At 33.4% G+C, this 13,976-nt stretch overlaps 1 protein-coding gene across 4 annotated transcripts in view; it reads right to left on the minus strand.

Annotated features, from left to right (window-relative positions):
• The window catches only part of Lipi (lipase I), a 59,354-nt gene that overhangs the window by 15,273 nt on the left and 30,105 nt on the right, over nucleotides 1–13,976 (minus strand). For all 4 annotated transcript variants that reach the window (XM_048803512.1, XM_048803513.1, XM_048803514.1 and 1 more), the window contains 2 exons: nucleotides 12,681–12,785; nucleotides 5,874–5,985 (listed from right to left, as the gene is read on the minus strand). In XM_048803512.1, coding sequence (XP_048659469.1) covers nucleotides 5,874–5,985; nucleotides 12,681–12,785 — 217 coding nt within the window. The remainder of the gene's footprint in view (nucleotides 1–5,873; nucleotides 5,986–12,680; nucleotides 12,786–13,976) is intronic.

A 13,976-nucleotide genomic window follows, 5' to 3' on the forward strand; every position in this document is an offset into this window, starting at 1 on the left:
AATGGAAGAGCATTCTGCTCTCATGTATAACTGATAAGAGCAAATAAATAAATTTTTTAAAAAGTGAGATATCTTGTTTTTCTGACAGAGTGCCTAGATTATACATTTGTTTAAGATTATTTGTTTTACATTTCTTTCTTTGGACACTTCAATATCACAATTCCTTAAATAGATTAGAAGTTCAAATAATAACTCCACTGTTCTGTGCCATCTTATGAAAGATTCCATACTTAAAGGGATAATCTATAAAAGCCAGAGATTCAAAAGAAAAATTAAGGGTAATATTTAGTGAATACAATTTCCTCAGCACTGATGAAGTACCAAGAATTCTAACAACGCTCCACATATTAGACCTCATTTAACTATTTCAACAACTCTTTTTACTAGGAATTCTGAGCATTACTATTATACAGATGAGAAAAGTGAGTAGCAGAGCATCCAGGTGCCTTTCTTAAAGTCACACAGCTGATAGACAAGCACGTGGGATGTCAACAGCCTCACTGGTGCTTCTCTGCCAATTCTTCATTTCCATGTCCCTGGAGTTGGTTGTATCAACATGGATTTACCTGTCTGCAAAGAGACTCAACCTACTCCACTGCATTGTGTCTCTTTAGATAAAACTAAGAGCAAAGAAAAGAAAAAGTGGAGGCAGCATATGAGAGGGAGGAGGATCAAAATGGAGGAAAAAGGGAACAGGGGAGAAGAATGAGAGAAGGAAGGGAAGAAGAGGAAAAGAAAAGAAACAAAGTTAAGGATAGGAAAGGAAAGGAGAGAAGGGAGAAAATTGTTTTTTAAAGTCTATTGAAATAAAATCTGTAAAAACAGAAAGAAAGAAAGGAAGGAAGGAAGGAAGGAAGGAAGGAAGGAAGGTCTTATTGAAAGAAGCTTCTCTTTTGAGAGAAGAAAGACTTGCTTAAACCAAGGTGAAAATCTCATACAGAAACACTGAAGAACAAACATTTCCTACCATATCTTATTTTTTATTGCCCTCCTGTTTTATTCCTTCACAACAGCTAGGCCCAAAGAAGGATGCCATTATTATCCTTAAGGTTTATCCCAGCTCCCTCCCAGCAGAGCCACCTCCTCCTCTTTCACAGAATATGTCATTGGATATCTCCCTAATGTTTTTCCAAGAAGTTATCTGGATTTCAATACTTCAAATTCAACATATCCATATAGGAACACGTTACCTTTCCCACCAATTTGCATCCACCCCAGTGGTTTTAAATGCCAACAGGTTGCTCATGATCACCAAGCAGCTACCTCAAATTGAGAGTCCAGAAACATATATTCACCAGTTTTCACTTTGACATTTGAATATCACAAGGATGCCTAAAGCTTAGAAGTTTCAAATCTAAACGAATCATCTTCCCCAATACCTTCCCCTGACCACAAAAATAAAATAAAATCTAAACAAAAACATAAATTTCCTAATGATATTAAAGGGCATTATTATCTTTATGGTGTTGGATAAGTAAATTAATGTGTTGGATAAGTAAATTCATACTACCATCTCTTGCCTTATCCCAAAAATCAGGATTCATCACTAATACCATTCTCCAGTCAATCCCCACATCTAGTCTATCATAAATGCTTATTATGAATCTTACCTAAAAAATATCTTGAATCTTTGAATCCAATCTCATTTTTCTATCTCCGTTGCAAATCCTCTTACCCCGGAGACCATTGTATCGTGTGTGTGTGTGTGTGTGTGTGTGTGTATAAAATTACAATAGCACTCAATCCCCTCTCCAATTTCCTCTCTAACCAATGTGGTCTATTGTTTTTCCAAAATAAAAATACAGTCTTGGCCCCAGTCAAACTTCCCAATGAAAACATTTCAGTGATTTTCATTTGTCCAGTGAATTTATTACAAATTCTGGAGCATGGCCTATGAATTCTTGTTCCTGCGATATCTGGGAGCTCTCTCTCTCTCATCTTTCCCCCTCCCCGCCCCTCTCATTTGTTCTGTCCCTATTCTGAAACACAGAGCTCCTGTCAGGTCCCAGAGTGGCCTGTGCTACTTTCTGCATCAAGTTCTTTGCATCTGTGGGTCCCCAGCCTAGAATGCAGCAGGGCCGTGACCCATTCATCATTCAGATCTCAACTAATGAAAAATACCCACAAAAATGTTTTAATGACCCCACTAATTCATGTTCCCTACTTTAAGTTTCCATACATACGTATAAATTTGTCTCAAGATATTTTTCCTGGACAGATTTTACTTTTAACTTATTTGTAATTTGACTACCCTTCTATTCCTCACTATGCTGCAAGCTTAATGAGGAGAGGACCAAGTCTGTTTTGCTCATTGCAATATTCTAAACACTTAGCAGAGGGCCTGACTCAATGCACATAAAATTGTTTGAAAACAGGGATGATGGACATACCTGTGTTCTTTCTATCATTAATTTAAAACCTGTATGCTGAAATCATATAAGGGCAGAGATCCAATTTGTCAAAGAGTTTCTTTCCCATTCCTAGCATTGTTCCTGGGCTATGAAAACCCTCAACATTTTTTAATTTAATGATTAAATTGGATCATCCCCAAATAAGTCTTACCTCACTATGGAATAGTATACACTTTTTAAACAGCCACCAAGCTCCACACATGAAGTTACTCTAGATTGATTTCTTTTTTTGATTTTCACGTTCATTTAATCATAAAAACATACCACATAACTATTTGTGAGCCTTAAAACCTCTAGAGTCTCACACTTCTTTTTCATGCCCACTGGCTTGATCCACGCCCCCTCATCTTTTATAGGAATATGGCAGTGGCTCTATCTGTGGACTCTTGGCACCAATCTCGTTCCCTCTAATCTACCTACTGCTCATCCATCTAGGGAATTGTTACAATCTGAACTTGTAATACTGGTATTTCCTGTTTAAAGTCCTGCATTGGCATATTCATACTTTTGGTCTCACAAGATCTAAGTGATTTTTAGTTACAAAGGAAATGTGTCCACACTATATCACTAAGTATTATAACAATCAGGATGCAGACCACATTTTCAGTAAGATACACATTTTGCTAAATAAAAAAAATATATCCACAGGGTCATGTGCAAAAACAACAACCACCAAAAAAAGAGGCTCAGAAGAGGACAGAGAAGGAAAAGAACAAGAAAGGGGAAAAAGAGGAAAAAGAAGGGGTGGAATGATTATTTTTTAAAAAAATGGTTAAGTGTAAATATTCTTGGGTGATACAATTATAGGCAATTCTCATTCTCCAGTCTATAAAATGACACATTTTCTACAGTGAAGAAATATTCCTGTTTCAATTTTGGAAAGGCAAATAAAATATCATTAACATTCTCTGACTCCCAGAGCATCTAAAATGTATTCAAATCCCCAAAATAATTAATATATAAACAATAAAGCCATTAGCCAGGATTAGATGGGCAGATTTTACCACGGAATGTTCCCATATTTTACATTTCTCCATGGTGTTCCATATGTTTGCAAAGTAAATCAGAAGATAAGTTTGCTTTCCAGAAAAATTCAAAGCAACTGCTTGAGAACTCTACTCTGTGCACTATTCTTAAATTACGTGTTTTCCCATCTCCTTATCTTTGAAAATAACTTCTCCCTGTTTTTGGAGTCCATCACCTTATTTTCAAATGCTCCCTTGCTTCTCCTCTGTGCTTTAACAGTAATTTAGTGATATTCTATCATAAAACTGATTACTCAGAGATGCAATTATGGCTTAGTCTTCCAGTATTCTGTGACTTTCTTGTGAACAATAAAACTATTTCAGTTTGAGTTCTAGTACTCTGTAAAATGTCTGAATAAGATTTGTGATGAATAATGTGTTAGATAAGTAAATTCATACAAAAGCTAAAAAAGCATATTTCTGATAAGACTAAATAATTGACTATATGAATATACATAAATATACATACTCAAATTAGAATTACATACAATGTTACAAAAAGTAGTCAACTATTTTGCAATAATATACACAATGACACACATTTGACCAATGTTCAAAATTAGGTAAATAACGCTTTAAAGCTTTTTATAATAAAAGATGGGGGCTTGATAAAAGTAAAAAAAAATCTGGATTGAAATTCTAATTTGATTTCTTTTATCTTCTTTTCTAAGTGACTAAAGGAAGGTTTAAAAAAGGAAAAGAACAAGAATAATTGGTACTCTTGCATTATTATTACATTTATTTTTTTCTAGAGAGAAAGAGAGAATTTTTTAATATTTATTTTTTAGTTTTCAGTGGACACAACATCTTTATTTTATTAGTATGTGGTGCTGAGGATCGAACCCAGTGCCCCGCACATGCCAGGCGAGCGCGCTACCGCTTGAGCCACATCCCCAGCCCTACTACATTCATTTTACCATTAAATTATCTGCAATGCTTTTACTAACTTTAGAAAATTAATGTTAGAGTTTTTAATATTAAAAAATGCATTTTTCTTAAAAGTTTTTAAAAATTGCCTGACTCGCAACCAAGAATATTATTCCTGAGGATGATCATTGCTTCCCATGATGGAAGGTCTTTATTTTTCTTCAGCACAGAGGTTTTCAGTGATTTTTATCAACATGAACTTTTTTAAATCATTTTCTCTGTGTAGTGCATGGTCTAAAATATTTTGTCTTAAACATTGTATCAGTTGTAAAGTGTGTCTCCTTTTATATTTTAATGTTATTCTTATTTTAATTAAATGTTAATAATACTATAATATTAAAGACACTGCTATTGTTGTGCAAATAAAATAGGCAGGAACTTTTTCCTACTTCATAGTTAATGGCTGAATAAATCTATATGTCACTATATACTCAGGTCTGAGGTCCCTCACACATTAGATTTAATCAATTTGCCAATTCAGGTACTAGGACTACCTAAAATGTGACAGGAGCAAATGTTTGAGATACCAACTAAACCCCCTGAAACTCCAATATCATCAATAGCCATTCAAAAGTTAAACCAAACTATTATAAGTGCAGCCATAGCAAAATAAAATTTATCTTTTATTTATTCACCTGACATGGTAACTGTGAGTCTTTTGAAAGCAACTCTGTTATTTAATCACTTTCCAGAAGTCCAACACACTATATTGGAAGTCATAATTTCAACTCTAAGATGTACCTATTTGCCATACTTTTGAGAGAAAATAAATTTCCTACTTTAAGAATTTATTAAACACACAGGCATTCAAGAAACCCACATGATAGTTGGCTTTGAGATGATTAGATAACATTAGAAACGTGTATACAATTGCACATGCATAAGAAGCTAAATAAAAGATTAAAGAAAAACATCCCTCTCCTATTATTTAGGAACTTTGTGGCTGAGCATGGTTTTCTGAAATACTAAAATGGCATCACTTGGTTATTAACTGATGCCACTGGACCTTCACTTTTGCCACTGTGAACATGATGTTGCATGAAAACTGGAGAAATTGGGAAGGCAAGATTGTTAGGAAGAATACTGGAATTAAGAATGGAAAGATGAGGCTGAAGTCATAGCTCAGCGGTAGAGTACTTGCCTAGCACGTGTGAGGCACTGGGTTCGATTCTCAGCACTACATAAAAATAAATAAGGTATCATGCCCACATCCAACTTTAAAAAAAAAAAAGAATGAAAAGACAGAGAGAAAACAAAAAAATTCTTCTTGTACTCTTGTAACTGAGGTAGTAACCAGTTCTATAATATTAATTACCTATTCAGCCTCATATTCAATATCTTCCTCTTTAAAATGAAAGAATCCAAAGGTGACACATGGGATCCTTATAATATCTAACATTTTAATACTCTTTGGATAGAAATTTACTCTGTTTGGACTATCTTCTAAACTGGATACTCAAGATAGCAAACATTTAATGTATGAAAGAAGAAAACATGAAATGGTACTTACTCATAGAGCCTTGGATTTTCAATGGTTCCCAGTTGGTTTAATAATCTAAATGAAATATAGCCATCACTCATAGCTTCACCCACAGCAACTATACTGAGAACAAAATAATAAGCTACGAAATAAAAATATAAAAGGCCATTCACATTATTTTTTAAACTTTAATTTTGATACATATACAAATACACAGAGATATATATTATTTAATTTAGTCCTATATTATATATGTTAAATGATATTCATTAGAAGCTCTCTTTTTGTCCTTAAGTAATATTTTTGCTTGTTTGTCAGCTTTTTTTTTTCTTTGAGGGAGGGAATACCAGGAAGTGAACTCAGAGGCACTCAACCACTGAGTCACATCCCCAGTCCTATTTTGTATTTTGTTTAGAGCCAGAGTCTCTCAATGAATTCCTTAGAGCCTTGTCATTGCTGACTCTGGCTTTGAACTCAAAATCCTCCTGTCTTAGCCTATTGAGCTGCTGGGATTTCAGGTGTGTACCACTGCACCTGGCTTGTTTGTCAACTTTTGACTAGTCTTAAAAACAAAGAATAAGAACCTAGTCATGGTTGTAGTTAGGATTTGGCCAAATACCTAATAAATTCTAATTTATCTGCAAATCAGAAAATAAACAACATTCAAAATTTAGGCCAATTAAACAATTTGAACTTTTCAATAAGATTTCTAAGGTAAATATGATAAGGTTTCTTAATTATCTGATTACTAGTCCAAGCTATATCTGCTTGACTACCATCACCCCCAATTTTTTGGGCAGCTGAAAGATTAAATTAAATGACTCAATTAAATTAAATAACCGTAGTAGGGCAAGTTCACAGTAGCTCCTATTCAAAATGTCCTCATGAAAATTTAGTATGGTATACCTTCCAGAGGCAAAACTACTGAAATCATCCCTATTCTCAACAGTTTCAGGATTACACAGGAAGCCCTGACTCTGCCAGTTATCTTAAGTCATCCCTAGAAGACAATATACATATTCAAACATAATGTGGAATCTGTAAATTCCTGCGAGATATACAAAAGTTATAAATGCTACCTGTTAATCGTTTCCACTAAATAGTCAGAAGTAATATCATTCATTGTGCTTAGTATTACCTCAAATAAAGTAATGCATTTATGACTGCATCTTGTAAATTTCAAGAGATATAAAGGAACACTTCTTATTCTGAAGTTTATGCCCGGCTTCAGGCAGAGTATTTTCACCCACCTCACCCATAAATTGGCTCAGGTAAATTCTGGCAGCACCGTTTATTAAAACGTTACAGAATAAGCCACCATCGTACTATAAGTATGTAGAAGTGGTAGTTGAGCAATATATATTTTCATACAAAATCAAGCCCAAAAGGAGGAAGGAGAAATGAAGAAAAAAATATCCAAGGCCATAAGGGTTGAAGCCCAGGGAACTGAGAACTGGGTGAATGAAGGAGAGTGAGGCTGAAGTATCAACCTCCACAAAGGAAAAAGAGACCTGGTACTAAGTGACAGAGCGGAAATGCAGGTCCCTATAGAGATCCAGGGACCTCGATTTCCTGCCTCATCATTGAAGTGATCAAAGGGGAAATTACTCCTCCTGGTTCTGTGCCTGTATGAATCTTTTTAAAAATCATTTCTTTTCTTCTTTTTGAGGTTCTAAGGATTGAACCCAAGGCAAGACAGGCATTGTACCACTGAGGTACAAACCCAGCTGGTATTAAGGTTAAGAAAATAATAATAACATGAAATTTAATGAAGAACCCCAAACAATTTACATAAGAGTCCTCTAGGATTGTAATGATATAGTTCTAGAAAAAAAGGAGTCCAATGTGCTCTGAGAATTTTGAAAAACAGCTGGCTGCTGAGCATTTTCTATATATATGAAACACATGAAATTCTGATTTAAAAGAGCACAGATTTTTCATTAACAATTAATCCAGACTTGAAGGGAGCATCAATATTGAAAAATAACACATCAAAACAAAGTAAATTAATGAATACAATAAAAGGAAAGTGACAGATTATCTTCAGGAAATAATTAGGTTCATAAAACCTAGAAAAAAAGAAGCTTGAATGAACATAAGAGAATTAATATTTTCAATAAGCTGAACAAAAAAATGTTAATGTAGAACTTATCTCAAACTATGTTTTCATTTCTAAGTGAGAAAAAGATAAGAATATTTTCAAGGGAAAAAAAAAGGAAAACTGGTAGAGACCACTAGTGAAAAGTCACTGATAGGGTATATGTCAGGAAGAAGTTAACACTGAAAGGAAGAAATGCAGGATCAGGAGAACTCCAGACACAAACATAAAAAAAAAATTGGGAAATAAAATTGAATAGTTAATGCAATAATGATATTTATAAATAATATTGAGTATCAAATAAATGGAAGCAAAATACCACAGAATAAAACATTAAAGACAGATAAAAAGAAAAGATTCAAAGAATCTGTGAGGTAAATTATTGCTGTGAATATAATCTAATAAAATAGTCCATGGGGGTAAGATAAATTTTTATATATAAATCAAAAATAAAAGCAGCAAATATGATATATAATATATTCAGGAAAATATAACAGCACTATATACATTCCAAACAGCAAAGGCAGAATATAAATTTATATCAAGCATCAATATAGAATTCATTCCTTATTAGAGTAAACATTTTGCTCTGCAAAAGACTGTGAAAAGGATGAAAAGACAAGTTACAGCCAGAAGACTTCTAGAGCTAATAAAAGGTTTTAGTAAAGCAGCAGGATACAAGATCAACACACATAATAAACCCAATAATAAACCCACTGAAAAAGAAATTGGGAAAACTATCCCATTCACACTAACCTCAGAAAATAAAATAAAATACATGGGAATAAATCCAACAAAAGATGTCAAGGATCTCTACAGTGAAAACTATAGAACACTGAAGAAAGAAACTGAAGAAGACCTTATAATATGAAAATTTCTAATGCAAGAGATGTAAAGGAACACTTTACATCTTGTTCTTGGGTCTGGAGAATCAATATTATTAAAATCGCCATACTACCAAAAGCATTATATATAGATTCAATGCAATCTCCATTTGATTGCCAATGATGTTCTTCACAGAATTAGAAAAAGCAATTATAATATCCATTTGGAAAAATAAGAGATGTAGAATAGCCAAAGCAATCCTGAAAAAAAAAAAAAAAATGATGCTGGAGACATCACAATACCAGACTTCGAAATACACTAGAGAGCTATAGTAACAAAACAGCATGGTACTGACAACCCAGACAGACATGAAAATTAATGGAACAGAATAGAAGACACAGAGACAAATCCACATAGATACAGTTATCTTACACTAAAAAAAGTTTCTAAAAATATACACTGGAGAAAAGATAGCCTTTTTAACAAATGGAGCTGGGAAAACTAGAACCCTATATGTAGAATTATGAAACTTGGCCTCCATCTCTCACCCTACACATAAGTCAATTCAAAGTGGATCAAAGTCCTCAGAATTAGGTCTGAAACTCTCCAACTGTTCAAAGAAAATGTAGACCCAACACTGTAACATGTTGGCACAGGAACTACTTGCTTAGCAAGCCCCCTAAAATGTAAGAAATAAACTTAAAAACCAATAAGTAAGATCTCATCAAATTAAAAAGCTTCTATACAGCAAAGGAAAGTAATAAAAATGCCTACTCAATAAAGATCTTTGTCACCCACACCTCTGGTAGGGTATTAATATTAAGAATATATATAAAGAACTCAAAAACTTGACACCAAAAACAAATAACCTAATTTATAAGTAGGCAGAAGAACTGAACACACACCTCACAAAAGAAAAAAATACTGTTGGCCAACAAATCTATTTTTAAAATGTTCAACATTGCTAGCAATCAAGGAAATGCAAATCAAACTATGGTGAGACTTCATCTCACTCTAGTCAGAATAGCAATTATCAAGAATATAAATAACAGTAAGTGTTGGTGAGGATATGAGGGTAAAAGTACACTCATGCATTGTTGATGGGACTGCAAACTAGTGCAACAAGTATGGAAAGCAGTATGGAGATTTCTCAAAAAACTAGGAATGGAATTACCATATGATCCAGCTATACCACTCCTCAGCACATATCCAAAAGAACTAAAATCAGCATACTACAGTGACAAGGCCACATCAATGTTTACAGAAAGACAATTCACAATAGCTGAAATATGGAACCAACCCAGGTGTGCTTCAACAGATGAGCAGATAAAGAAAATGTGGTACACGTACACGATGGAGTTTTACTCAGCCATAAAAATAAATAAAATTACAGCATCTGCTGGTAAATGGATGGAACTGGAGACTATGATGCTAGGAGAAATAAGCTACACTCAGAAAGTGAAAGGCCCAATGTTTTTCCTTATATGTGAAATCAAGCCCAAAGTAAGGAGGAAAAAATGAGAGAAAGAAAGAAAGGAAGAGAGAGGGGGAAACAGTGGGGGGATTCCATCAAACAAAAGAAAGATGGGTAAGCTAGATGGAGGAGACTAAGGGGGAGGGAGAAGGGACAGGATAAAGGAAGAATAAAGGAATGAATCTAACCTAACTTTTCTATGCCTATATATGAATATATCACCGTGAATCTCACCATCAGGTATCTCCACAAAACACTAACAACAACAACAAAAAAGAAACCTAAAAAATAAACAGCAGAAAAGTCTATAGAGTAGAGGAAAGGAAACTGCAAGAGGAAGGGAAAATACTGGGGACAGAATTTTAGCAACTTACATTCCATGTTTTTTTTTAATTATGTAAAAATGTATCTTAATGTCGTGTATAACTAACAAGCAACAGTAAAAAACTGTGAAGACAAGCTGCAGAACCTGAGAAAATATTTTCAGACCAAATAACTAATAAGCACTACTTTCTACAATATGTAAAGAAATCTCAAACTCAATAGTTAAAAAATAATCCAATTGGAAAATGCCAAAAAAGGCATGAACACACTCTTCACCTAAAAAGGACTTATAAAGAGATATTCAATATAATCACATATCAGCCAACACAAGTTAAAGTCAAATGGGGTGTCAATATATACTCATCAGAATGGGTAAGATTTCAAAAATAATGACAAAGGCAAGTGGGAATCAGAGAAAATAGATCACGCATAGTTTGCTCAGGGGAATACAAAATGATACAGCCATTTTGGAAAACAACTGTCAATCTCTTATAAACCTAAGCAAGCAATTAGTTTATGATACAACAATTGCACTCCTGAGCCTTGTGACAAAAATGAAAACATATTCACACAAAACTTTGTACACAAAATTCTTAATAGCATTATTTGTAATAGCCAAAAACTGAATTCATCCTCTATGCTCTTTAACAGCTCAACGGTTAAACTATAGTGCATACATACTCTGGAATACTACTCACAAAAGAAAAAGAATGAATTATTCATACATGTTACATGAATGACCTTTCAGGTTATGTTGCTTAAAGAAGAGCCAACAACAAAATCACATACTAAATAATTCCTTTTATATAACATTTTTGAAATGACAAAACTTTAGAAATATATTTTAATAGATGTCAGAAGTTAGAGACAGCTGGGAAATAGCATATATGGTTATAAAAGCACAACATAAGGGATTCTTGTGGTGATGAACTGCTCAGTATCTTAACTGTAGCGGTAGAGACATAACCATATACATGTGACTAATCTGTATACAGATTATACACACACACACACACACAATTTAGGAAAAGATCTGAATAAAGTAGATGGACTGTACAAACATCAATATACTGCTAATGAAATTATATTACCTATAGTATTATAAAATGTTACCATGGAGGGAAATTGGATAAAAGATATGTAGCTCTGTATTAGTTCTTCTATTTGCAAATCTAAAATTAATAAATAAAAATTTTAATTCATTAGAGGACAGACACAATTCAGTATAACAGGACATATAATTAAGGTTTAAAGGATTATAATATCTTGAACTGACAGTGAGTACAACTTCAAAACCTTAACAGTAACTGGCCCACCTAAATTCCTCAGACACCAAAGTCAATGCCACTAACTAGAAACTAACCTCGTAATATCCACATAAAGTGATTTCTTTATAAATCACTTCCAGCTTTTCATCTCTAAAGAAAATAATTGTGCTATCTTTCATAGGTCCTCTTTATGTTAATTATGTAATACAACTGGCATAACATTCTCTCCTGTTCTACACATTTTCTCTCGTTTAACTCTAAATGTATTAGGGAGATTATTACTTATTTGCCATTTTCAGATATATATAGTTTAAGTCTTAATTTGGTATAAATAGTATATACAAAAGTCTTAGGCTTCCTAACATGTTAAATCCTGAAATGATTTCTGGAAAACAAATCATGTGATTTTGAAGGAGGCTAGGATCATTTCTTTGGGAAAATATTATACAAGCATCTGATCAACTTATCTAAAAAAATAAAGTCCTTAGTCAAATTTGTTCAACTATCTGTAACAAATTTTTTAAAGTGATGGAATTTGGGAGAGTGCAAAGCATATTTTCAATAAAATAAAAAGGACTACAGCAGGCAAGGTGGCACATGCCTATAATCCCAGCAGCTTGGGAGGCTGAGGCAGGAGGATCTCGAATTCAAAGCCAGCCCCTCCAATTTAGTGAGACCCTCAGCAACTCAGGAAGACCCTGTCTCAAAATAAAATATAAAAAAGGACTGGGGATGTGGCTTAGTGGTTAATGCCCCTGAGTTCAATCCTTGGTACAAAAAAAAAATTTTTTTAAAGGAATACAAAAAAATAATATTTTTTTCATTTGTTAAAAATGTTAACAACTTACTACAAAATGGACTTGTACTACTAGTATCCAAATACACAATGGTCCTATGAGGCCATCCTTCCACTCTTCCTTTTAAGCCAATTTTCCATAGCTCAGCTTCATAACCTGAGATTTAAGAAACAGAACATTGGATATTGAACTTCTATCAAATAACATGCATATTTCAAATCACTAAAATATAACTAAAGAATTAATAAGCATAATCATTGCAATAATCACAGTCATAGATTTTAGCAATTTAAAAAAACATTTTTCAAATGATGTGGTATTGGTAACTGGGACAGTTCTTGCCTGGCATGTGTGAGGCCCTGGGTTTGATCCTGAGCATTGCATATAAATAAATAAATAGGCCCACTGACAACTAAAAAAAAAAGCATAGTATTCTACTTATTTCAACTACAATAATAATTCAAATTCAGGATTCATTAATAAATCCACTCTCTAAAAGTCTAATCAGAATTTACCACGTCACAAGACTTATAGTCTATTTATAATAGGTTTTACTACTATATTATGAATTCATAATTTTACTTGTAACTCTTTAGTAAGTTCTGCAGAATACAATGTAGTAAATGAACATATAATTTATTTCTTTGGGTATAGCCCTCAGTTTTCCTATATACACATGCATACATACATACACATATGATATGCATGTATATATATGATGTACAATATAAATATGTAAATAGCATAAAGGGCATCTATACACAGTCACATAGTAGATAACATATATTTAATAAATGTACACATATGCACATAGAATGTGTATTATATATAACATATTTCTATATTTATAAAATTTAAATATTTATTAATAATATATACACATACATGTTTCAGATGCTTCTTTGTTCCTCAATTCCTACCTCCAACATTGGAGATTTGAATGAAGTAGAAAGAATGCTTAATGGAGACTACACAAGTTTAACTTTAGTTCCCACTTATGCTCTCTTTTTTTTAACATTTATTTTTGGTTGGACACAATATCCTTATTTATTTACTTTTATGTGGTGCTGAGAATCGAACCCAGGGCCTCGCNAGGGGGGAGGATGGGAAAGGCAGCGGAGCACAACAGACACTAGCATGGCAATATGTAAATCAATGGATGTGTAACTGATGTGATTCTGCAATCTGTGTATGGGGTGAAGGTGGGAGTTCATAACCCACTTGAATCAAAGTGTGGAATATGATATGTCAAGAAATTTGTAATGTTTTGAACAACCCACAATAAAAAATTAAAAAAAAAAATCTCAGGGCTGCAAAGAATGCGCAAGTTTCTTTCTTTAAATGTAA

Source organism: Marmota marmota, unplaced genomic scaffold, assembly GCF_001458135.2.
Source record: "Marmota marmota marmota unplaced genomic scaffold, marMar, whole genome shotgun sequence".
In the NCBI taxonomy this organism is placed as follows: domain Eukaryota; kingdom Metazoa; phylum Chordata; class Mammalia; order Rodentia; family Sciuridae; genus Marmota; species Marmota marmota.